Source organism: Dipodomys ordii, unplaced genomic scaffold (assembly GCF_000151885.1).
Source record: "Dipodomys ordii isolate 6190 unplaced genomic scaffold, Dord_2.0 Scaffold48, whole genome shotgun sequence".
NCBI lineage: Eukaryota > Metazoa > Chordata > Mammalia > Rodentia > Heteromyidae > Dipodomys > Dipodomys ordii.
The window spans coordinates 5353358-5380812 of record NW_012267264.1 but is presented as its reverse complement, the minus strand read 5'-3'; the positions used below and the strand labels follow the sequence as shown (position 1 = coordinate 5380812).

At 37.2% G+C, this 27455-nt stretch overlaps 1 protein-coding gene across 1 annotated transcript in view; it reads right to left on the bottom strand.

Annotated features, from left to right (window-relative positions):
* Positions 1 to 5833: 5833 nt before the first annotated feature.
* Positions 5834 to 27455, bottom strand: part of Cadps2 (Ca++-dependent secretion activator 2) — a 436304-nt gene continuing 414682 nt past the window's right edge. Inside the window, exons 28-29 of the mRNA XM_013019914.1 lie at positions 12231 to 12335; positions 5834 to 6132 (exon numbers count right to left, since the gene is read on the bottom strand). Of these exons, the coding sequence (XP_012875368.1) occupies positions 5959 to 6132; positions 12231 to 12335 (279 nt within the window). The 3' untranslated portion in view covers positions 5834 to 5958. The remainder of the gene's footprint in view (positions 6133 to 12230; positions 12336 to 27455) is intronic.

Sequence of the window (27455 nt, the reverse complement as noted above, 5' to 3'; positions counted from 1 at the left end):
AGCCCAGATTTCGTTGACTCTATGAACTCTGCCCTAGCCCAAAGTGATGTTAGATGAAGCACCCATTTCTGGGTCATGCTCAGGAATCGTCTCTGACAGTGAGTGCTCACACTCCAGCGTCTACTTCTCCCTGAAAACAATCACATACTGTGCATAGAGTCCGTGCATGGCGGACGCTCGCTCCTGACTCCTGGAATCTAGGCTTCGCTCGAGCTTTGCCCACAGACCAGATGTGATTTCCACTGCTTTAATTACAGCAACCAGTGTCTTAGTGGAGATCTTTTGAAGGGAACTCGACACCCCACATTAGGACAGTGCGGGTGGCCTAGGGAAAGCCGTCTTCAGAGTTGGGTACGAATTTCGTGGCTACCTCTGTTAACAGACCAACCCAGGTTTGCTAGATGGGTGGATGCGACCCCATTTGCAGCAAATTTCCAAGGCCAACCAGACGAAAGTATTTCCCAAAGATTCCAGTGAGTAGCACTCCAAGGGAAAAGAAGGTCCCCTGGCCGGCCTCTAAATTCAGCACAAAGCCAGAGTAGTGGGGCGAGCTCGGCGCTGCAGGTGCGGGCTTGGCTTTGCTGCGGGGACCACCCAAAGGCCAGCCCGGCGGCGGCGCATCCGCTCACCCCCAGCCAAGTACCAACCTCTCCCGATCATCCATCGGTAGCTTCCCTCTAGGGACCCAGAGCGGGAAATTTCCATTCTCTGTTTGGGGAAAATAATGAACGAATGCGACCTAGAGCTTGATCTCATCTTTCGCCTTGGGGTCCTTCTACCCAATTCGGGACAGACAGGGCCCCGAAAGTCAACTGGGCTGCGCTCCTGGCCGCCAGCATCCTGGGAACTTATGGCGAGATTGGTACCCAGCGGGTCCGTTTCTTGCATCCTGATGTCTCAGCAGGGTTTTTCCTGGAGAATATCTGTTGGGATGCAAACTTCAGTAGCAGAAAGGGTTTCAGGACGCTGAGCAGCTAGGGCTGGGCTGGGTGACCTCTGTCCAACTCAATCACCGCAGTAAGATGCCCGGGCTGAATTCAGTAACCGCCCCGGAGGGCGAAGGTGGGCGGCGCTAGGCCAGGCCGTGACCCTTGTGGGCGGGATGAGAGCTGGAGATGGCCAAGAGCCTCAAGACACTTTGCAGGGGCATTTCTTACAAAAGTAGCAGGAAATCCCTCCCCCTGAGCAAAACACAATGAGTAAAGACTAAAGGGAATTCAAGTGGAAAAACGCATGCCTGCAAGAACAACCCTCTGCGCTCCGTGTGGTGTTTTTTCTTTCTGGTAAAAGGCATTATTACTGTTTTTTTTTTTTTTTTAAACAAGTCTTTGGAGAAACTTTCCTTGTAGATTACCTCATACGCCTACTCTGCTTGGACATTAGGTGTTTTCGTTACCGTACCACACATACCAAACTGTCCAAAGAATGTAATGCCTGCCAAAATCATTTAGGAGAGTACAGCTATTTGAATGATTAAAAAAAAATGATTTTGAGCCGGGCGCCTGTGACTCACGCCTGTATTCCTAGCTATTCGGGAGGCTGAGATCTAGAGATCGCGGTTCAAAGCAGGCCTGGGCAGAAAAGGCCGTGAGACTCTTATCTCAATAAACCACTCAGAAAACCGGAAGTGGCGCTGTGGCTCAAGTGGTAGAGCGCTAGCCTTGAGCTGATGAGGTGAGGGACAGCGCCCAGGCCCAGAGTTCAGGCCCCACGACCTACAAACAAACAAAAACAAACCTTGTTGGCCCAGTATGGTGGCCTGGGATTAATCCTAGCATATCAGGAGGCTGAGATCTGAAGATCAAAGTTCAAAGCCAGCCAATTGACTACTAAAATGCTAGAAGTGGGGCTGTGGCTCAAGTGGTAGAGAGTTAAACTGATTCAGCACTAAAGCTCAGGGACAACGCTCCAGGTTTTGAGTTCAAGCCCCAGGATGGGTTATATAGGAATGAATTTTAAAATTCTGCAAAATTTGTGAGGTTTTCACTTAGTTTTTTTTCTTGTTTTTAAAGAGTAATGCTATAAAACATTTGGCTTCCTTGAATAGACAGATGCTTGGGAGTTCATCCTAATGGTTCCACACCCAAGTGAATAATTTTTAAGTTATTTCTAACAATTAAACTCCAAGCAGTTGAATTGAAGAGCCCCAAACTCCTTTTATAAAGATATGGAACCAACCCAGATGCCCCTCAGTAGATGAATGGATCAAGAAAATGTGGTATATATATATACACAATGGAATTCTATGCCTCCATCAGGAAATGGAAAGACTTGGAAAAAATTTTATTAAGTGAAGTAAGCCAAGCTCAAAGAAACATAGGTCCCATGGTTTCCCTTATTTGCAATATCTAGTATATGTATGAGTCAAGCAGCAAAGGTCAGATAAGGTGATGTTAGGAAAATGAACCCTAAGATATATATTCAAATGTTTTTTTTTCTTTCATGCATTTGCTTTTAACGCATTTATAATATTATTTCTTTGTTGCTTTGTATGTCCTTCCCCCACAGTATAACCCCTGCTTTCACTGTATTTGATGTTGGTATAATTTGTGGAGGGGAAGGGGAAAAACAAGTCGTTTAAATAAGAATAAAGGTGGACCCTTGCAACAATGAGAAGTACAAGTTGTCATGTCAAAAACGAACTTTACAACGTTGGTGGGGGGGGAGAATTGGGTGGGGGGGGGAGGCTGGGAAGGGATGGGAAGGGGAAACAAAGGAGGAGGCTACAATGCTTGATAAGAAATGTACTCATTAGATTGCCCATGTAATTGTAACCCCTCTGTACAGTATTTTCACAATAAAAAAAATAAAAATTAAAAAAAAATTTTCTTCACATGCCTTTTCATGACCCAAAGGTTCCTACAGGTAGTCACTAAAAGAGTGACTAGCTCCCTGACCTGTCTCCCACTTCTCTTGTCCTTGTTGTGGATGTCTGGGGTGGGAGACAGGGAATAAGGCTCTGAGAAATCTGAGTGTAAAAGGAGGGAGCTGAGAACACTAGAATCTGGGCTTCAGGAGGTGGACCAGCTCAGAGAGCCAGTTGTAGGACAAACAGGAAGGATGATCCCAAATATTTTGGTCCTCTTGTCTTCAAATATTTTGTCTGCTTCCCTGGATTTCCTTTATTTCTCAACTGTACTTTTTCTTTGAGAAAAATACTCCTTAAAGAAAAAGAATTTTTGTCAGGCATTGGTAGCCTATGCCTGTAAACCCTAGTTATGCAGAAGGCTGACATCTGAGGATTGTAGTATGAAGCCAGAACCTTTAGGAACACCCATGAGACTCTTATCTCTGATTAACCAGAAAAAAAAGTCAGAAGCAGAGCAATGGCTAAAGTGATAGACCATGAGTCTTTAGCAAAAAGCTAAGGGATAGTGCCCAGGTCCTGTGTTCAAGCCTCAGTTCTATCCCACCACAAACAAATAAGAGTTCCACTTGAGTGAATGGTGAGGAATGATCATCAGTTACTGACATTTAGTACAACATGAGTTAGTTATACTGATATAAATCATGTCATTTAAAGGAAAGGAAAGAGGAGTAGTTCAATGATAGAGTGTACTCTTAGTATGTGTGAAGCTTGGATTTTAATCTTCCATTAAAAAAAAGGAGTGGTTGGCTGGGATGTAGCTCAGTGGCAACGCGCTTGCCTAGCAAGTGCAACATTCTGGGTTCGATTCCCAGTACCAAAAAAGGAGTGGGGGTTAGTGGCTCACACCTGTAATCCTAGCTACTCAGGTGGCTGAGATCTGAGGATTGCAGTTTGAAGCCAGCCCAGGCAGAAAAGTCAAGTCCATGAGGCTATTATCTCCAATGAACTACTCAGAAAAAGCCAGAAGTGGCTCTGGGGCTCAACTGGTAGAGCATTAGTCTTGAGCACAAAGAGGCTGAGGTGCAGTGCCCAGCCTCTGAGTTCAAGTCCTAGGACCAGACTGGCTAAAATTAAAATTAAAATAAAAAAAAGAAAAGAAAAAGTGGGCTGGGGAGAGGCAAGCTTGCCGTTGGTGGCATGGTGGAGTTCAGGGTAGCATGAATGGATACCTGAGGGCTTGAAGAAAAGGGTTCTGGGTGTGATGATGGATAACAAAGGGAAGAACGGCCCTAAAAATGCTGTAGTTTGTCTCTCCTCCAGGAAATGGAGAAAGCTGCCTTCCTTCTTGTTTATCTTACCTTTCATGAACTAACATTTAGACCTAGACATTACTTAGAATAATCTTGAATTAAAATGTTGTTTTTTTCCCCATAGACTAATTTAGGTAATTAAACTGTAGTTTATGAGTCCATGGAAGAACAAACTTGAAGGTACAAGATGTTTTTCATACATTTAGGGACACCTCTACTATTGTAAATAGATAACTTTCATTTGAAAGTTGTCTCTGAGTAGAGGTAGTATAGTTGATTGTATGTATGCCTGTAGGCCTGGCAGCATAGTAGGTTTGAAGCACCAGATTCATTTGAGTCCAAGTGAGACCCCATGTCAAAAGCAAACAAACAAGAAAACAACATAAGAAAAGTACATATAGCTCAAGTATCCTGAAGAAAACCCCCCACAAGAATTACTTATGAATGACTGCCTAAACGCAGTCATTCATAATGACAGTGTATTTTAGAAAAAAAACATAAACACTGAGAAGATTACAAAGAATAAAAGTTTACCTTTCAAAATGTTAGCAAGAAAACATTTTGGGGGGCTGGGAAGGTGGCTCAGAGGTAGAGCACTTGCCTTGCATGCCTGAGGCCCTGGGTTCGATTCCTCAGCACCACATAAGCAAAAAGAAAAAAGCCAGAAGTGGCGCTGTGGCTTACGTGGTAGAGTGCTAGCCTTGGGCTGAAGAGCTGAGGGACAGCACCCAGGCCCAGCGTTCAGGCCCCATGACCGGGCCCCCCCAAAAAAAACATTTTGGGGAGTCACCAGGACTAGTGCCATTTTGCTATGTAACATTGCTAACATTATTAAAGCTATCAATACTAGTTCACATTACTAATATTTAATAATGAAGACTATTTGAGTATGGTATTAATACTTCCATTGAAATGGGCATTTTCTGTAGTAATTCTTTTAATGAAGTTGTAAGCCTAGTAGATAAAAAAATACAGTGTTTATAACTTCTACATGTTTAGTTGAAAATAAGCATCATAAAACAAAAACAAAAACACAGGCAGTCAGTTGGTATGTTTGAAATTAGGCAAGTATCTTTTACTGCTTTTAATCTGTATAAGTCTAATAATACATACAGAAATTGATATGGCCAAAAGGATTTTTATTGCCTGCAAGCTGTTACACTTTGAAGTAGAATAAGGTATACTGATGGAAGCACACATTGGGATTTCTTACACTTGGAAGATGGTCAGAATAGAACAAGACACAAACAAGTACATTGGATAATCTAGTTAATATTGGGGTTTAGAAGTTCTTTACGACCAGAATTACACCTGCAGTACAATTCAGGGTAATAAAACCCAAGGTTATATTTGTTACACACACCATAACACTGACAAATTAACTACAAAACAGATCTGGGACATACATTATAACAGCAAGGTACACAACATTATAACAGAGGTACAATCAAGTTGGTGAAGTGATCAGAAGTATATTGTCTTCTCACAATGTAGTATTATGGAAAATAAACACAGGGCATGAGTTCAATGTAGCTGAGGAAAAAAAAAGATCAAATCTGCTAAAAAAAAATAAATAAAGACCATAAAGGAAAGTTCATCTTCTAATTATAAACAGCCAAAGTTCATTTTAGGCAAACTACACAAAAAAGGATAATCTTCTTCCAAAAAAAATATTTGGCATTTTCCCTTTTACTATATCTTCAAGTTTATTTCCTAAAGAAATACAAGCATTTTGTTGTTGTTGCTGTTTTGGCTAAGACAGGTAAGTATAATTACAATGTCAAGGTACACAAAACGATATATTGAAGGTCCTTCTTCCTTTTCAAGAGCTGTGTGTAATCAGCCTTCTTCTTCTTCATCACTGTCTTTCATAGTAATGCCCTGAAGTCCTCCTCCTTCTGAGACAGAAGCCGTGGCCTCCTCCACTGTTAAACGTCTGTGCAGAGTATCATACGTCTTACTGTTCAGTGTTCCTTCTAGCACACCTTGCAATCGGAAATCTCTGTAGGTTTTCTGGAGAGAGAAGAAAGAATTGCATAGGTAAGTAAGATTACGTGCATGCACACACGTCTGTGTGTCTATATGTACAGGCATACGCATTCATTTAGCTTTTAAAACATTTTTAATTAAAAATGTTACTGTTATTATAAAGGTAATGTACAAAGGGGTTACAGTTATATAAGTCAGATAAAGACTACATTTCTTTTTGGACAATTTCATCCCTTCCCTCACTCTCTCCCAATTTTTTCCTCCCATCCTCACACACAAGTTGTATAGTTCATTTTCAACATAGTGTCCAGTGAATACCATTACTGCATTTGTTCCCTCTTTGCCCCTCCATTTCTGTGAACCTTTTTCTTTTCTTCTTAAAGCTGTACTAGGGATTGAACTCAGGGTCTCACGCTTGCTAGGCAAGTGCTCTACCACTTGTGGCACAACTCAGTCCCCACAGCTGGCATTTTGAAAGTCATCTTTGAACATGCACTAATGGATTTAGACTGTGGCTGCTTATGTCAGTCACCCTGCTGGTGTATTTCTGGAGAGAAAATTGAATAAGTGACTTTGGACAGTAGTAGTCAAACTACAATCACCATGAAAGCTCAATGTGTTGTTACTATGAATGACAAATTAATTCTCCTCCATAAAATATTACTAATTAAACAGAATTTACTATTGGAATAAACTGTAGCGAAGATAACATTTGCCTAAATACATTTAAATAAGGTATTTTTAGTTTTTCAACAGAGGAGGCTTTAATACTGAAAAAATATATTTCATTTCATAGAATACATTAGCTTTAAGCAGATGTACCAAACAGTGGACTAATCCTATTACTAGTACAAGAAGCATTTTAAGCGCTTTTGAATTATAAAATGTATTTACTTGGGATAAATGCCTTTGAGAAATTTGCTCTTGCCCTTTGAAATTCCCTTCAAATGGAAAGTGTCCAGTTCTGATAATAAGTTCCTATAGATAAGGTAATGAAACACATATTTTCATTTTTGTAAAACTGTAAACTTATGGTTTGTATATTATAAATGTTTATGTTGGAAATTTGTATGTTGGAGATACACACACACACACACATGCATGTAATCCTAACTACCCAAGAGACTGAGATCTGAGGATTTTGGTTCAAAGCCAGTCTGGGCAGGAAAGTCAGTCAGACACATCATCAATTAATCACAAAAACTGGAAGCAGAGTTGTGGCATAAGAGGTAGAGGGCTATCCTTGAGCACAAAAGCTGAGGGACTGTGCCTACGCCCTGATTTCAAGCCCCAGAACTACATGCACACATATATACAGAAACAAAACAAAGTAACAGATACCATAGTGTTGCTTCTTATAGTGATTCTTAAAACTCAACAAAACTTTAGTACAGTTCATATGCATGATCTGTTACTGCTTCCTTTATGTTTACTTTTTTAAAGCTTCAATTTTCCTATGTTAGATTTAGAATACTAAAGGGTTAGACCCCAATGGACTGCCCAATATATCAGCAATGCCAATATACCATTACTCTTTTTTTTTTTTTTTTTGGTCCTGGGGCCTGAACTCTGGGCCTGGGCACTGTCCCTCAGCTCTTCAGCTCAAGGCTAGAGCTCTACCACTTGAGCCACAGTGCCACTTCTGGCTTTTTCTGCCTATGTGGTGCTGAGGAATCAATCCCAGGGGTTCATGCATGCAAGGTAAGCACTGTACCACTGAGACACCTTCCCAGCCCTATACCATTACTCTTAAGTGGTGTCTGGTAGCTACCGTCTTGCTGTTTGCACTTAACAGATGAAAAAAGGTGAAACAAGAATCTAGTATCATAAGTCTAAGAGATGGAAATCAACAATAAAGGATGCTTGATTTTGTTGCAAAGAGCAGGCAGGTTCAAAACACTTTTACTATAACAGTGATGAAACAGTCAGGGCATTCAGAGATTTGAACTAAAGGTAATCATCATGTGAGTTAAGAAGTGCATCTTAATCCCTCCATTTAACATTCCTTGTCTCTACTAACTGCCTTATGGGGAAATTAGAACCATTCCCAGGTAGTGGAAACAGAGACTTTTACAATTACTTTTCTGTCTGTTTTCATCTGACTTATACCTACATCACTCCCACTCCAAGAAGTCATAGGAAAATGGCATAAATAAAAAATGATGTAGTTTTTCATTTGTGTAATAGTGATATAGATAATTCGTATGTGAAAAGCTTAACATTGTCTAAGTAAACTGAATTTTGAGAAATACTTAATAGTATATGAATGAAGTCTCCACAGAAAGTTAGATTTACAAAGTACTTTTTTCTTAACACACTATATCCCTTTTCACTTAAAATTTAAGTTTATTTACAAACGTATGAACCCATTGTCCTCATATTCCCTTTTTATTTTTTTTTGTCGGTCGTGGGGCTTGAACTCTGGGCCTGGGCACTGTCCCTCAGCTCTTCAGCTCAAGGCGAGCGCTCTACCACTTGAGCTACAGCGCCACTTCCGGTTTTCTGGTGGTTTATTGGAGATAGGAGTCTCACGGTCTCTCCTGCCCAGGCTGGCTTTGAACCTGGATCCTCAGATCTCAGCCTCCTGAGTAGCTAGGATTACAGGTGTGAGCCACCAGCACCCAGCTTCATATTCCCTTTTTTTTTTTTTTAAAGCTGAATAAGTACTTTGTGATAAATTCATAGCTTATTTGGATTCATAACTTACTATGCCTAACGGAGCCGTAGTTTGGTCTTATACTAAAATCCATGGTAATTCACATTTGACCCAGGGAAGTAAGCTAAAGGATAAATTGTCTAGAGAATTGGGTATCTGACATACATGGCATTGCTATCACAAGGATGAGTGCTCAAGTCTGTTACTGCTTTATAATTAGATTTAAAATACATTAAGCACAGAAAATAGTTCCACAATCATATAAGCGAGTTTCTGGATTCACCTTTTTTAGTAACTGGATTGACTATCCTTTGACTTAATTATCCACAAGTTTGCTATGACTGATTTGAATCATGTATTTGCAGTCCCAAATGTTTTCTAATTTGTGCATCAGTAAAACTACTTCCTTATTTTGCAAGCAACAACTAGTTCAGTGAGGGACAAGGGAAAAATATCTTTGCAATCTCTCTTTCTCTCTCATTCATATAATCTTACAGACACTTGGATATCCTCGGTGGTTGCCACAAGGCTTTGGCTGGCTTTTAAGACAAATGCTGGCTGCAAGGTATTGCTCACTTGACTTCTTATAGCAAAAGAGGGAGTTGGTTGATGTTAACTCTTTCCAAACATCTTATGATCACTGAGGAGAATATAAATCTAATAGCCATTTAGATTATTTGGGGGAATTATATTTTTCCTCATTTCATAAATTGTTTTCATGTTAAAATTTCACACATACACACAAAAACCTTTATAGACCTGAACTCTGTATACAATGCTTCCTGGGGCCTTCTTTTAAATACCTTTTTAAGTGAGCAATATGAATGAACAGGTTTGTGTGTATATGTCTTTGTAGAATAGAGTTGAGTGTTATGTGGATTTTGATGTTTGCAATGGCCACAGAAGAACACCAATGCTTGTGAATAGTAATAACTAGAACTGAAGTGGATCTAGTAGCTTAGATCCTGGGTTGAATGAAAATCTCTGCTCTAACATGCAGGTAAAGTCCAAGTGATCTACATGGGCTTTCATAATTCTAATCACTTTTTGTGTGTGTGTGTGTGTGTCGGTCATGGAACCTGAACTCTGGGTCTGGGCACTGTCCCTTAGCTCTTCAGCTCCAGGCTAGCACTTGAGACATAGCCCCACTTCTGGCTTCTGTTTATGTGGTGCTGAGGAATCAAACCCAGGGCCTCACGCATGCAAGGTAAGCGCTCTACCACCGTGCCACCTTCCCAGCCACTTAATAGTGTCTTAATAAATCACTGGGAAACGACAAACCATATAGGTTCTGAAGAATTGATGAAAGTGTGTATGGAATTAACAGATAATGCATGAAATTAATAAATTCTATTTATATTCCTAATACACAATACAATTAAAATATTAAGTGGCTAATTTTCCTTGAATTTCATTGTCAAAATAATCATTGCAAATCATCAAGTAGAACCCCATGATTTGAGTACATGTGTCAGCCCAAGGAAGCACTGACTGAGTTTGGGGACTTTCTTGGGCATAGTAAATAACAGAAAGTCAAATTTAGTTATGAAATTAATTTCTCATTTATATTGAATACTGATATTCATAGTGGATTGAATTAGAGTACAATTAAATTATTAATACAAAATTTAAAAAATTACTTGTTTCCGCTAAGACTGGCCAATTTTACTGGCAAATTTACAAGTTACTGGAAAATTTTATGCATGTACATTATTGTTCAGTATAGTTAGGTTGTATACTCTGATCATATAGAATTTTGTCAATTAAAGTCAATAAAGGTGAAAATAATTATCCTTGGTGCTTGATCATTAGCTATAAAGACATGTAAATATAAGAAAGGAATAACTGAAGAGATAAATGAGCAAGTTTAAAAATGGGTATCTTAATCTTAAAAGCAAAACAGAGCTTTAAGTCCATTAATATATAACTTTTGATATCTAAAGCAAAGTAGGTATCACCTTGAAAAGATGGCTGATGGTGAACAGCTAATTCGCAATGTGAATCAGAGTACCAATACATGCGTATGGAAGGCAAACACATCATTCTATTTTCCTTTTATGAAAACAATCTTAGGTTGAAAGTTATACAAGTTACATTCACGATTTCTTTATGAAATTTAATAACAGGTCATAAGAAACTGTTCTAGATTAGAAATATTTTGGTTATCGTAGCTAAGTATCAAAATTCTGTGGGTGGCAATAATTTTACCGACATTGATGACTGATAAGGTTACCATTATTGTGACTTATGCATTTGTTTTTATAAGGCAGAAGATTTGCTAACTTCTGACTTTGGAATAGAACATTCCTATTTGTAGTTTCTTTCTAACTTGTATTAACATAGGTGTGTAGCACAAAAGAGTTTGTATTTAAATTAGACTGTAGGAACCACAAGAGTGATGAAACTGTTTTAATGAAGATAGAAATATCTTTTAAATTATAATATAGTAGTTCTTTACAAACTTATTGTGTTTTAGAATCCTCTGGGTGGCTTGTTATTACACATATTTGGGGGAAAGGTCTTATTTTCGGTTCCTGATTCCTTAGGTATGGAGTATTATCTAAGAACTTACAGCTTTTTTAATAGTGTAGATGTGTGTGTGTATATGTATGTAAACATATATAATACATGAGTATGCTGTCCACATATATGTGTCCATTAATTAACAGCTAACATGGAAGTTAAGGGTTTCTGTTTAAAGGAACAATTGATTTTTCATAGCTTATACTTAGGTATCTCACCTGTAATATAGAATTTCTGTTGATTTTTTTTAAAGAAAAGTTGAACTTGTGATATACTTTTGCTGCCACTAAAATTTGCACAGTGTGAAAAGTATATTAAGTACTACTTATATATTTTAAAACAACTCACTGAATATTAAATACATATTGTAACTTTTCCTTTTGAAAAATAATCAAAATGGCCTATTGAGCTTCTGTGACACCTGTGTTAAGTTTTGGAAAGTCTTCAGTACTTAAATTGGTAATCTTTTATGAAGAAGGCACATACTTTCAGAGAAATTTGGTCAGTGACATTGTATTAACTTTTGTATCTGGATATAATAAAGTAGCAGTTCCTCCTTATTCTATTGGCAAAGACAATTCAAAAGTACTTAAAATGATTCATGACCCTAATAAATATGGAGTAAATGTATAATGAAAAAGCACTTCATTTTTAAAAAAGTCAATGTCAAAACTTTGTGGATCCACTGCATTCAAGTAACTATGCTATGGGATGTACTAATGTACATTAGCTTACAATGTGATTATCCATGAACAAATAGAACAAGAAAGATTAAAAAAATCATGTTTATCATCTTAGTAAAGATGGAAACTAATAAGTTATTTTTTTTAAGTCCTACCATTCACTCAGTTAGGTTACCATGCTTTATTTCTTATAGGACAATATCTCACTATTATTTTTCATAGCCTGGTGGGTGATTTATATCAAAACACATTTTGTTTACCTTCACAATCTTGATGAGCGTCTTCAGTTGGTAAATATGAAGCTGGAGGTCTAGTCTATCAGCCAACCACACGCAAATGACTTTCATGGAATTGCTGTACCATTGCTAGAGAGCAGGATGGGGGCAGAGGGGAAGAGAACAAAAAAAAAAAAAAAGAAAGTAAGTAAGTAAGAAAGAAAACAGCCCCTGTAGTATTCATTTAAAAGATTCAGTAATGAGGGGGTAATGAAACACTCTGAAATGACCACAGATCAGCACTTGAAGTCAATAATGCTATAATTTCCTGTTAACAGAATTGTATGTTTTGCTAGAAAATCTGCTAAATTGACCTAGGCTGTTCTTTATAGGAATTAGCATTACAGTTTTTTCAGCTGTAACATATTCATGAGAAACAGTGTTTTTGCACTCTGTAGCCCGGTGGCTTGTTTTGCAATTTATGAGTAACAATAGGCACTAAATACATATTATGGGAATGAATGGATGGCCAAGCAGCAGGGGGAAAAAACAGGTAAATTATTTTCAAAGGAACATTTCTTATTATCCCACATGTCAAGTTAAAAAAAAAATCAAAGAGTAGGTGTGTTATGAGCTAAGCCATGTAGTCAATACACAGAAATAACATTTTGCAGAAATGGTAAACAATATTCACAGCTTACTAAGCAGTAATCCTCAATCACACCTTCATCTACTTTCAGTTAAGAATTTGCCAAGACGTTTTAAAACCACCTGAACTGAAGAGTTACTGAGGTCACAGGAAGAAACATTAAGAAAATGAAATCCTTGGTATCTTATGAGGATCACAAAACAGATGTTAGCTTGCCAGATTCTGAAAGAATCCCTTTCACTTTCTAGATGTTTTTGAAGGGTTCAGTTTTTTTCTGTTCATCACAGCTTTGAAACTCTCCTTTAAGGGAATGCCCTGCTCCTATGTAATTTATATGAGAGAAAAAAAAGAGAGAGAGAACTTTTGTTGTTTATTTAAAAATAAAGGCAACTGGGAATTCATGGTGACATTATAAAGGATTTGGTGCTTAGGTGACAGAGCTAGGTTTTGGTAATATTGTGAAGATAATGTTGCTCACTCAGATAAGAGAGATTTATTGGCACTATTCAGCACTTAGGAAATGATGATTTTCTGAAAAAGAAGGGATTTTTGTGTCTTGTTTCTATTTACATATGATGACAGATTATATGTGTGCATGCATGTGCCTGGTTTTAGTTATTCAAACACAGAAAAAAATCTGAAATATTTTCCTCTATATAATAAAATAGTGAAGTTAACTTCTAAGAGAAATTTTAAGTGATGTAAGTTTATATTTCATCTGAAGATAAATTTATTAACATTGTAGTAAAATTTAGCATAATAGATGGTATTTTAGGTAGAAATTTAGCTTCCTATTTCATCATTTACTTCTACTTTCCAGTATACTGAACATATATAAAAAATGAGATAAGCACATTACAGTAAGTAACTTACTAAATAATATCAATAAGCAATTTACTGAATATGTCCTGTATTTAAAGTCTGTTTTGGACCATGATTTAAAAAATATTGTTTAATGCCTAGTTTTACTTTTCCCTGATGAATACTTTCTATTTTTAAAACAGTTTAAATTATCAAATAATATTTATAAAAAGAAGTACCTACACATCAGAATTCTTAAAAAAATAAACTGCTAGTGAATTCATTACCTCAATCGACATACTGAATCTCAAAATGTTTTATAGACACATGCAATAGTTTCCAACCTTAATGCCATATTTACTTTTCAAAATTATTTACGGCCTGAGATTCTTGAGGTCTGTTTTTACACAGGTAAACACTCAGGTGCTGGTTGGAAATACTGAATGGGTATTATGAAATAATACTTTCACCTCCATACCACTTTCCAGATTATCTAAAATGTCAAAAATGGATCAGTATTTTAAAAATTGTAGTTCTTCTGTATGACACAGTAAATTTTCCTGCTTTGTTTGAGAGAAAATAAATGTTATATAAAGTCTAGCAGAATATAATATTTAATCCATTAGAATCTGTGGTAACTATATTCATAGTAAATTGTATAAATTTGAGAGAAATGAAAATAGCCTCATAAAATTACTCCCTCTTTAGATCTTTATGTTCTCAAAATTATCTTTATATAATTTAAAATTAATTTCACTTCATTTCCCATTATGTATAAGTGGTACTTGTGATTATGTGATAATTGAAAGAACATTTAATGTAACACACAAATTATTAATCTAACTTCTTTCACACATTGCCCAAATTACAAATTTAGAGAAGCGGAATTTGGGAACAAACTAATCTTAACTATAAAAAAGAGAGATGAAGAGAACGATGGTTGAATGAAATGTTCAGGCTACTTTACTATCACCTTAGTTTTGAAGACAAGCAAATTATTCGAAACAGAAAGCTCTAAGAAAAATAATCCCATCAGATGACAATGTATAATTTTGTTTCCCAAGCCAAGGCATTCTGAAGAATTGCAGCTAAATTGAGCAAATGATTCGGGTAAAGCTATGGCGTATCTTGGAACTCAGCCTATCTAGTCACTTAGAAGAGGTAAGCAAGGAAACCCAGCAAAGGACATTGCTACTTCTTGTATAGGAGGAAATCACCGACGCTCTTCATTCCTTACACACAAAGACACCAAACAGAAACCTTTATTACCTTCCTATTTCTCTCATGCTGGAATTAATATGTCCTTTAAAGCACAGAAAACAGTAGTTCCGTTTCTTGTTGCATTTTCAGAAGAGTCAAAATTAAGTTATCTTCCTTTCCTGCACCAAACCAAACCAACACTCCCCCCTCCCCAAATCAATCAGTATCAAACAAACAAAAAATACCGTGAAGTGTTAATGTCCAGTAAAGTCTGAGTGCTAGGAAATACATGCTCATTTTGGAGAAGTTAATTTTATAAAGCAACTTCGTTAACTGTTCACTTTTCCCTTCAGGAGATTACTGGGAAAGGCGCTGGTGCTTGCACTGAAGCCCTGGCAATGTCTTTGCTTTGGTCTACCCTGGAATAAAGCAGTAACTGTATATTTTACAGCTTTTTTGGACATCAATTCATGACAGCAGCCTACCAGTTTAACAAAAAATATGTTTTTTTAAAAAAATATATTCTTTTTTGTGGTTCATTCAACTCCTGTAAGGGCATGCATTATTTCATTTTCTTGAGATTTCTCCTTTAAAGCAAAAATAAAAGAGAAGGAAAGGCTAGGGTTGACTCTGTGAGACCCTTGTATTTATTCACACTTATTGTGCATGACTGTAGACTGGTAAATCATATTAGCAGCCCGTCTCTCCATCAAGCTGCTACTTGCTTTCCAGCCCTGGGAAGGTTCAACAAATCAACAGGAGCACGGAAAACAGAACATCAGTCTAATCTAGTGTTTAAGGTGAAGTTTTCAAACCCAATCTAAGAAGATCTTTAGAGCAAGCAACAAGCTGAAGGGCTCAGAAGGTGGTATTGACAATGAAAGAGTGTTGAAATATTGAGAAGCGCAGCCCTTGTGCATTTTTAATAACAAGAGGGTCAACAAGGACACAGCTCCCTCAGTGCCAGGAGTTGCCACTGACTATGGAAATTGCCACACCAGGGCTATAAACGCTTGCAGTTCATCAGCTTTCTTAAACAGTTCATCAGCTTTCTTAAACACCCTGAACCCCCTCAGTGGACCTTTAGTCTTGAATTAACAAACCAAAGCAATGAAAGAGGGTGCAGCCTGAATGGCTGGCATTGATCCCCAACTGTGTCAGCACTGCTACAGGCCCTGAAAAACTCTCTCCATTGTCAATAGAAATTGACAAACCTCCTCTCCTAAATAGTGCAGCTGAGCCGGACGGGATCCACGCAGCTGTAAAGGGCTCTGCTCTTGGGGCCCAGGAGCACTAACAATAGAACAAGCATGAGCTCTTTGTCAGTCCCAGACTCGGCAATTTTCTAACAAGGATTAAAGTTGTTTCTCCGCAGAGCTGCTGAAAAGAGATTTAGCAACATACCGTGCTTTCTTCATGCAAGTTAAAGAGAAGTAGTTAAGGAATTTCATTATTCTAGGGACTTGCAGAGATACAAAACAAATATATTAAATATGCACAACTTCCTCTTTCGGTCCAATTTAGAACATTCTGAAGATGATTCTATTAAATATAACACCTACCGCCTGGGAACAAGCACTTCGCGTTTTATTTTGGAAGTTTTATTATTATTATTTTTTTAAAAGTCCAGCTGCTTACCACCTGGAATGAGGTCTCAATACATACTAATGCACAATGCCTTTAGACCCTCCACGATTGATATTCCTAAATCTGAATCACAAGACCCCATAGGGTTTATATATCACGGCTGCTTCAAGCAAATAATTTCAGTCAGAATATGGCTTCTGATGATGATGGCAGGATAAAAATAGCTGCTGCCCTAGGCCCAAATCTGTGATATATTTTCTGCTTAAGTGTTTAGGTTGTTTTTTTTTTTATTGATTGTGAAGTGGCATATTTTCATTCTTCCTCAGCTAGCTTGGTGGCAACAGATAAACAACAGAAAACATAAAAGAAAAAGGAAGGAAGGAAAGAAGGAAGGAAGAAAGAGAAAAGAGAAAGAAGAGCCAACACTTTTCAGTGCACTAAGTTGCAAAATAGCCATGTCCACAGCATGAATGTGTTTCTTCCAGTGGAGTTGTTTTATGAGTTGAGTCCCTGTGTTGAAATGGAATGATGCTTAAAATACTGCCGCTTAGGAAATATAGAACTTTTTATATCTCAAGTTGAACCAAGTAAGAGAATAAACAATATTTTCTTTTATGTCTTAAAGGCTTTTAAGTGATTGAGAAACATAAATCACCCCTTAGGTCATTTAGTAGCTTTTGAGAACAACAAAATTTAGAAACATTATTACCCCATATTTTTACTATATTCTAAGGTCAGCAGACATTACAAAAATCTTAATTAAAGAATTCCTTTTCCCTATAATATATCAACATAAAATAACTAAACTTACGGCTTTATTTCACTTCCAGTTTAAACACTCAAATGCAAATTTTACATCAACAGTAACTTTGACATAATAATGTCATCAATTCCCCCCCCCCCCATTTTCAAGGCATCCAACTGAAGCATTCGTACTTAGTTTCACAGAACAGACTTTCAACTCAAGCAGTTTTAAAATCATCATGTGTGACTTTTTGTTGGCTTGGAATAAGATAAAGGCCTATATTTAAAGAAAACCGAAACCAGACTATTTTAACTAACAATATAGGAAATGTTCAATCCAACTGGCATTTCCCAACATTTCTGGGTAGGCCCAGAGATAGTCATGTGGAAAGTTGGGAGCAGAGATTTGTTCCTGGACATGGCAGCTCAGGGCTGGTTGCCAACTGCTCAGAGCAGAACACGAATGGAGAACTGGGGAGGGAAAGTCTCAGTAACCACTCTTACATTGCTGTTTGCTAGATTGAGCCCTTCTCTTACCTCATCTATACTTTAGTTTTCTCATGTGTAATATGAACTACCTTTAACAAATTGAGGTAAAACATATGCCTACCATGTGTGAAGCCTGAGTTCTATCCTCAGCACCACAATTAAAACTAAAATCAAACAAGTAAAACAAAACAATAATCCCTGTGAGTACAAATGACACAGGAAAGGGTGTGATAAAATTGCCATTATTGTAAAAATGGACCGAAGGGAAAAGCAAATTGTCTTCCTTTTGGTTTTAATATGCTGCTTGAATTTATTTTTATGCTATCAGAAAGAGAAACATGCAAGTCTGCATTAACAGAGCTTTGTATTTTCTGTTATTTTTGTTTTTCATTTGATCTATTTTGGCCTTTCACTGAAGGACAGACATAAAAAAAATGAAACAAGGACATATAATTAGGAATAAAATGTTATGTCTTAGAGAAGTAAATTATTTTTATAACTACTAATTTTTTTATGCTACTGTTATAATTCAGATTTTGAAGGCATCTGGTATTTTATTTATCATGAGAAAGTAAGGAGAATCAATTAAAATTTCATTTAACTCGTACAATGACCTTGATGAAGCAGATGCTAGTATTTCCATTTTACATATTTGAAAACTAAGTTTACATTGGTAAGAAATGGAGCTCAGATTATGCAATTTACTTATTCAAGGTTATATAGTGTCAGGGTTAAGATTTTATCTTATATTTGTACACCGGAGTCCATCTTTCTAACTACTTTTATTGCCTTTCCCTGTTGGAAACAATCTGGATTTCTATTCCATCAATAAGATATCTGATTCTTAAGAGTAGTTCAATACTTCTAGCAGAAAACTAAGAAAACAAACTGTACCATTCCAGGTATCATAACACAGGATTGTTACGTGTATAACACTAGGCCTCTTACTTGTTTCAAAGATGATGGTCAAATTTTCTTGCAAGTAAAAGTAATCTACATTTCCAAGAATCAAACTTTCTGCAGATCTAATAATATAATATCTTATGTAAACCAATTTTTTGAAAAACCACACATCATTAGGATAACTAATGAAGTAAGAGTTCCTGATATGTTATGTACCTCTTATATTCTCTTAAGTCTTGTTCATATACCATATATCCGAATGAATTAAAAACACTAGAGATATTTTTTTCACTAAAACAATGCGAAAATAATGTTGAAACAAAGATATTTAGTTCATGAGTAGATGACTTTACATAAGAGGCATTCTTCATTTTTTAAAATTAACAAAAATAGATCAATATTTGATTTATACCTTTATTCTTCTATGCTGATAAAAGTCATCTTCAGGATGATTTTGATTTTTTAACATTACCAGGAAGTTTTGCTAATAGTGGACATTATGACACATATTAAGAGAATGTAAAAGGTGAAAATATAGGAGTATTAGAACATAGTGTATGCCTAATAAATGCTTGTTGAATATTGAACAAACTTTGCTATATTTATAGGGTTCTATACTTTCTCTTTAAAAAGTCTATAAACAGAATAGCCAATGAATTAGATCCTCTTTAGTTATATAACAGAGTAAGTTAATAAAAGGAACATTACCACAAATTGAGGGGGGTATAAATTGAGCTTGATTCAGTTTAAGAAAGTAATGTTACACTAGCCTATCTTTCTCTGTACTATCTGAAGGGTATTAATGTCAATACTGTTCTATATTATTGATTATCATCAAGTAGACGGGTGCCTCAGTAGGTTTATTCTGTAGCTTTTCTCTTGGTGCTAAATTATTAGTGATTAGAAAGTGAAAATTTCAGATAGTGAGTTGTTTTACCTGACCCAACTCGACAGCATGCTTATTAGTTTGGCTAATCTTTTGAGTAAAATAACAAATTAATGGTTTGAAACAACTTGATGGTCAAGACAATTATAATAGTGTTTATATATACCAGTAAGGGGCACAGACATCATCTAAGAATAATTCATTCCTCTTAATCTACTTAATAACTCAATTTGGGTACTCACTCTATGAAAATTTTGGTCAGTAATGCAACTTGAGTCAAAAACACAAGATGTAGACAAATATATAGTGATTCTTGGAATTGCTATTGAATGGTACAATTTAATTTTGAGATAAAATACAGGCTCAACAATGAACTGTTAGAAACTCTTTGTACTTCAGTTTTCCTATAGAAAATGGGGAACATTGCAACATTGCTTTTTGGGAGGGGGCGGGGGGTGGTGGTCATGGGGCTTGAACTCTAGGCCTGGGAGCTGTCACTGAGCTCTTCAGCTCAAGGGGACTGCTCTACCACTTAACTCACAGCACCACTTCTGGTGGTTAATTGGAGATCAGGTCTCACAAACTTTCCTGCCCTGGCTGGCTCTGAACCACAGGGATCCTCAGGTCTCAGCCTCCTGAGTAGCTAGGGTTACAGTGAGCCATGGTGCAACAGTGCATTTTGAAAGTGTCATAGGATCTAAACAGCTGCCTTTCTGTTACTGAGCCATGCCACTTATAGAGAAACCATTTGCAACAATCCAAATCTGCCTCATGGTGGGCTTCTCTGTCCATTTGGCTTTTCTACCTGTTAGATTCTCAGTCTGCACTTTTATTACCAACTCCACTCCCTTTGCGAGATTCATGTTAACTTTTAAAATTCATGTACCCATTATGTCTGCTATAAAAACTGATACTGATTTTTTTAAACCAGAGAGAATGAGGTACTTCTATTTTTTGCCATTAATAGTCTATCCAGGTGTCTGAAAATTTCTCCCAATGTGGTAAATGTCTGTCTTAATCGGCATATCCCAGGCCTTAGTTGAATCTCATTCGTATTGATATATCTAGACCTGAGGCAACATGTCGGACACGTAGCATGCACTATGTGTTTGTTGATGGGTTGGATTTTTAAAGGAGATTTGAAATACATAGGTGCAAAAGATATTTTCAATAGGAAAGGGAAAGATTTTTTTTACCAGAGCCCACATTTACTACTGGTTTGAATCACATGTTCATTAAATAACACACACACACACACACACACACACACACAAATTTAGTAGATGTTAAAGCTGTAGAAATTATCTAAGAGAAATCAATTAGTGTCATTTTAGGCAGTGAGTTAAATAAAGGAGACAGTAAATTAATAAATCTTCATGCAGAGATGAACATCCACATAAGTGCACACTCACACACAAAGATAGGCAAGCAGCTGTTTTTTTGCTTGCATCTAGATTAGCCTCCAGAGACTGTCACCTGAACAGCAAGCTGCCTCTCCACACATGCATGCTAAGATGTGCTGATACCCCTTCCAGAGGTTAGCTCAGGCTGGGGGGTATTTGGAAATAGGGATGGTTGTGCTGCCTAGGTATTTTCATCACTGAGTACCAAGTTCTGAGAAACCTCTATACTTGTTGGCTTTGTGAACTTCTGAAAGAAAGGCAAATATATATATATGTATATATATATTTTTTCCATATAAATATGAAGTCAAGAAGGACAGACAGGGGAATGACTGGGTGGGTACTGCATCCTGGAATTTGTTGTCACAAGCACTAGAACTAAGGACAAATTGTGTTGGTACTAACTATTAGACAACTGTCCAACCATCAACTTGAAGCAGAGAAAATTAAGTAGATGAGAGAAAGAAAGGAAGGAAAAAAGGAAAAAAAAGACAAAGACATACATAGCTAATCAAGTGTATTGAATTTTGGTTTCCTTTAGTATCTCCATTTCAAAAATGGAGATAGCTACAAATATTTATTCAGTGAAACATTTTTATTATCTTTAAGTGGCTATATTGAGAGAAGCTGCTATTCAATGAAGTAGTTTATGAATACAATGTCTTGATCAATGCCACTCCTTTCAATATTTTCAGCCATCCCTCCCATATCACCCCTTCCCTCATTTTTCTTAATTTTGTAGGGTATACATTGAATTCTTTTTGCTGTTGTTTCTATTTCCTTGAGATACATTGAATTCTTTTTTTTTAATTTTGTTTTATTTTATTTGTGAACATACTGTACAGAGGGGTTATAATTACATGGGCAGGATAATGTGTACATTTCTTACCAAGCATTGCAGCCTCCTCCTTTGTTTTCCCCTTCACATCCCTTCCCAGCCTCCCCCCTCCCCCCCCCAATCTCAATCCTTCTCTTCCCCCCCCCCCACCAACGTTGTAAAGCTCGTTTTGGACATGACAACTTGTACTTCTCATTGTTGCAACAGGTCCACCTGTATCCTTAAATGACTTGTTTTTCCCCATCTCCTCCACAAGTTATACTGACATCAAATATAGTGAAAGCAGATACATTGAATTCTTAACTGCACTATCCTCACCCCACCTCCTTCTTCTCTTCATTCATTATGGAAATGACCCATTTTTCAAGATGACCTGTTTGATCATCAGAATTTGTTTATTCTAGTAGAAACTTGGTCCATACTTTTAAGAATGGTATTTGCAGATACTAGCATGGTGCATTATCCTCAGAAATGTTCAGTGAACACAAGTTGGATGGGGAAAATAAGAGAGGGACTGGAACTTCTTATTCTAATTTGAATCCTAATCCAATTTTGTGGGATAAAACAAATGCCTATTCATCCCCATATCCCATACCACACAGAATATTCAGTGCTCATATGTGAAAAATGGAGTGGGGAATGTGCTATGTCTTTGGGGTGGGGGTGGGGGAAGAGGCAAGGCGCATGGGGGCAATGATGGCAGAGGTGACTAATCCACATTCATTGGATTCATAAATGGTTAGGTCAAATTTTAACCCTTTGTACAATCACTTGAAGATTAAAAGCTAAATCCCAAGGCAACAAACAAACAAATGAACAAAACCCCCATGTCTAACATTTGAATCCCAACTTTCACCACCATTTCTTACACCTAGAAATCAAGTGGTGAAATTCATGCATGTGCCACATCAGCTGTATAAACATTCTCTATCAGTAAATGTGCACAGACCAAAGTAATTAAAAGGAGAATGACAAAAGAAAGACAAGAAGTAGCTTGAGCTAAATTTCTGGAGATCCATAAAGGAAGGCTATGGGAAAGTTCTGTATTAAGATACAGAAATAGGCATCAGGCTTGAAGAATCCTGTTCAGCTGCATTCAAATACTGCATGCTATTCCTCCCTGACTCTAAACCTCAAGCATGACAGAGAATACTTTGAGAAGTTTCAAAGGACACCACACGGATGATTAAAGGGCTAGGAAAGGGGCCTATGAAGAGAGGCTAAACAAACAGGGATTATTTATCAGGGAGTAGACAAGTATGACAAGTGCCTTAATAACAGTCTTCATATTTGGGAAGGATTATTCCCTAGAGGATGCTGTTGTACCTGCTTTTTGTTCTCCAGAAAGACAGGAAAGGAAAGGGGGAAATGGGTTTAAAATACAGCATGAAGAATTTAGGAGAGAACTTTCTCTCTCTCTCTCTCTTTTTTTTTACAAAGCAAAATATTTCCTTCACATTAATACTGCAAATTTAGATTACATCTCTTCAGAGGCTCAAATCAGGAAGTATAGAGCTGGCTTTATAAAGACTTAAAAAATCATTCTTTTATATAAATTTTTGTCTGGACACTTGATAAACCCATGGAATGATGGTTTTTGTCAAAAAAGCTGCTTCCCTACACACATGTTTTTCGGGGCACAGTCAATAGAGGCCACCTAGCTTCCACTGCTGTGCCCACCTGTGCACAGTGACAATCCTGCAGAGAGGCTGCAGGGAGGACATGTAAAGAGGGAGACTCACAGAGGGGGGAGTATTAACCATCTACCAAAGAAGCTGGCCTTTAAGCCAAATGTGTTATTTGCTTATGAAGTTAAGAGTGAAGGAAAGAAGACTTGTAGACATCAGTTCTATGAAAACACTGCACTAATCAACAGAAAGAGAAGTTGATCTCAGGGGAGGTGTGGGCATTTTCATTAGTCAGAAGTGGCCAGTTGAAGTGCAGGCATGCATAGTTCTAGTGGCTCTATATACAAGAGTCAACATTTCCAGACCATCCTAAGGTGAAAGAAGCAAGAAGTCAATACTAAATGCCTTTGGAAACACTCAACATGTTGCTAATAATTCATTCAACACTCTCTTATAAAATCAACAAAATGACAATTATGGTTTGGGTGGATGAATGTGAAGGCCATTTCGGCAATTGCTGTTCAGAAAAAACAACTTCTCAAATATGTAAGTTCTGTACCATACACTGCCATTCTTCAAGGAGCTTAGGTGATCAGTAATATTTTTTTTCTCATCAAGCAAAATGTCTCAATCAGTATGGATGTATGTAGGATTTTTTTTTTACGTTCTGAGCACAATTAAAGGTGAGTTAAGGCTCTGGTGGAAATCTAAAGAGCATCGGCAAATCTGAGCACTGCTCAGCTTTTGAATTGCTTTTCTACTTCTCGGTTCTTTTAAATGGTTTTCTATGGCAGGAACATTTTTTTCTTAATTAGTCACAGCTAATTAGTGTTCTGGCATAGACAAGTAATCAGAAATGTCAGAGCTGCAAGGCTACATCTCCCTAATCCTTTGATAATAATTTAGCCTCCTGGGAGGGCCCCAAGCTGCGGTAAGTAGTGACTGACAATAAGACAAAATGAGGTGGGCAGCAGACCATTAGGATAGAAAAATAAAAAGCACTACCAAATCCTGCTGAGCACCATCAGGCAACTAACTGCACTGCCAGATGAGGTGCCTGTTTAAGCCTGTGTTGTTAATTAGCTGATTCTACCAGACCTGCCACATATGTCCAGGTGCCTCAAATAAAGATGTGGATTTCTGGGAATGTGCCAAATGACAATTGTGTGCCACGATCACATTTCAAGAATCTAAGTTAAGAAGTCCACATGATTTCTTTTTCCTTGAAGATTCTTTTGAATTATCAAAGAAATAAGATCAACAAGCTACAATACATTTTTCTCGTTGAGTTTTCATTTTAGGCAATTAGGCATGCTTATCTCAAGTTTCTCAGGTTATAATTCACCAACAGCTTAGATTTAAATGAGGGCCTTTGGCCTCTCTGAACGATGTCTGGACTTGCCAGAGCTAATTTGGCATCCACTGTACATCAAAAGTAGATCCTTCCTTCTATAAATTCTTACACTTACAAATAACAACTGAACATTGAAATGAGGATTATTAACTCAAATGAACCAGACATCTGTAATTCTGTAAGGTGAGAGTGCTTTTAAAGAGAAATAAACTTTGAGTAGAGGATTAAAAGAAAAAAATCTAAGATAAGCTTTGCAGAGCATTGACAAAGGCAGCTACAACAATATTGAGCAGATTTTATTAAGAGGAATTTAAGAAGGTCAAACAATGTCAATATCTGGGGTCCACATACTGTAGATGAAACAATCAGGAACACAACATTTGGAAAGCAAAGTGTTAAAATCCTTGACAATTAAAGTGAGGTGAGACCTGTGAGATGAATCAGACACTGTTCCTACAATACATGCAACAAACAGATCAGTCTAGCTTAAAAGAACAACAAAAACAACTCAGGTGCTCGTGACTCAGACCTGTAATCCTAGATATTCAAGAGGTTGAGATCTGAGGATTGTGGCTTGAAGTCAGCGTGTTTAGGAAGGTCCATGAGACTCTTATTTCGAATTAACCACCAAAAAGCCAGAAGTGGAGCTATGTCTCAAGTGGTCAAGTGGTAGAATACTAGCCTTGACCACAGAGTGCAGGGACAGTGGCCAGGTGCTGAGTTCAAGCTCCAGAACCAGTACAAATATATATATATATTTATTTATATATATATATACATATATATGAAAAGGCTGACAATGACCAATATATCTGTATATACGTATTATATATATGTATATATCTATATAGATATGGTCATTGTTACCTTTTTCATCTTTCCCCACAACTTTCTCAACTCTCCCTACCTCCTCGATTTTCTTGTTCCATTTTAGCATATATAAATTGAATATCATGACTGTATTTGCTCTCCCCTACTCTCTCCATTTGCCTACCCCCTTCCCCTTGACCTCAACCTCCCACACGGCACCACAGATTCCAGCTTCCTGGATTTCATTTTGTTCAACTGTTAGTTGTTCAAAGAAGTTACACCATTGGAATTCTCCCTTGTACATACCATAGTTGTCCAACTTTTAATCTAGCTTTATTATATAATGAGGTATCGCAGCTTACAACATAATACTATTTAGAAAATAATTATTTCAGACAGACTCAAATACATCATTCAACTTACACTATCCATCCCTTTCTGTTAATGAAAATGGAAAATGGGTGTGGCCAAGGAATAGTATTTGATTTTAGTGTTGACAGAAAATTCATCCTTGAATTTAACTGGTCAACAATAAATGTTTTATTTTTGTCTGCTTTTTATATAGAAGCAAAGGAGAAAAGAAAATACTTTGCGATAGGCACCGATATTCATTTAGATAGTCTATAATAACTGTCTAGTAATTTGAAGGTGAAATTGCTCTTGTGTCCCTATCTTGGGGTTCATCTCACTTAGCACCATCTTATCTGGTCATATGTACATAGCTTTGACCTTTTAGGCTGGTCCTAGACATAGACTAGTTATTGCAGATAAGGAAAACCATGGGACCTATGTTTCTTTGGGCCTGGCTTACTTCACTTAATTTTTTCCAAGTCTTTCCATTTCCTAACAAATGGGGTGGTATCATTCTTTGTGATGGAGGCATACAAGAGGTCTTATCTTTATTGCTGTTATCTTCAATGTATTTATAATGCCCTATGTGATTTTTTTTGTTTCTTTTGTATGTTCTTCCCCCATGGTATAACCCCTGTTTTCACTGTAGTTGATTCCAGTGCCCTACATCATGTATATACATTTTTCTAATTTGGGAAGGGGAAGTTAAATAACAAAATGCTGAAATAAGGATATAGGTTGACCCATTATAACAATAAGATGTACAAGACACTATGTATGTGTCTTGTACACATACATAGGGAGGAGTTAAGGAGGTGGGGAGGAAAGGGATGGTAGGGGAAAAACAAAGGAGGGGGTAATAATGCTCAATAGGAAATGTACTCATTACCTTACTCATGTAACTGTAATACCTCTGTACAGTATCTTTATAATAAAATATATGTATTAAAAATTGCTAATTTTTATTAATATGTTTTTTTTAATTGTGAAAATACCATACAGAGGGGTTACAATTACATGAGCAAGATAATGAGTGCATTGTCAAGCATTGTTGCCTCCTTTGTTTCCCCTTACCATCCCTGCCCTCTCATCTCCCTCCCTTTCCCTCCCCTCCCAATGCCAAAGTTGTAAAGTTCATTTTTCAACATTACGTCTTGTACATCTCATTGTTGCAATGGGTCCACCTGTATCCTTATTTAAACAATTTGTTTTTTCCCTTCCCCTCCACAAATTATACCAACATCAAATACAGTGGCAACAGGGGTTATACCGTTGGGGAGGGGCATACAAAGCAACAAAGAAATATCTTATAAATATGTTAGAAACACTAGCAAGAAAGAAAAACCATTTGAGTCCTTATCTTGGGGTTCATTTCGCCTAACATCAACTCATCTGACCGTTTCTGCTTGTCTCAGACATATACTAGTAATTGCAAATAAGGGAGACCATGGGACCTATGTTTCTTTGGGGCTGGCTCACTTCACTTAATGTAATTTTTTCCAAGTCTTTCCATTTCCTAACAAATGGGGGCAATGTCATTCTTTCTGATGGAGGTATAAATTCCATTGTGTATATATACCTGGAGGGGATGTGGCCAGAAGGGATCCCTACTGCACTGCTGGTGGGA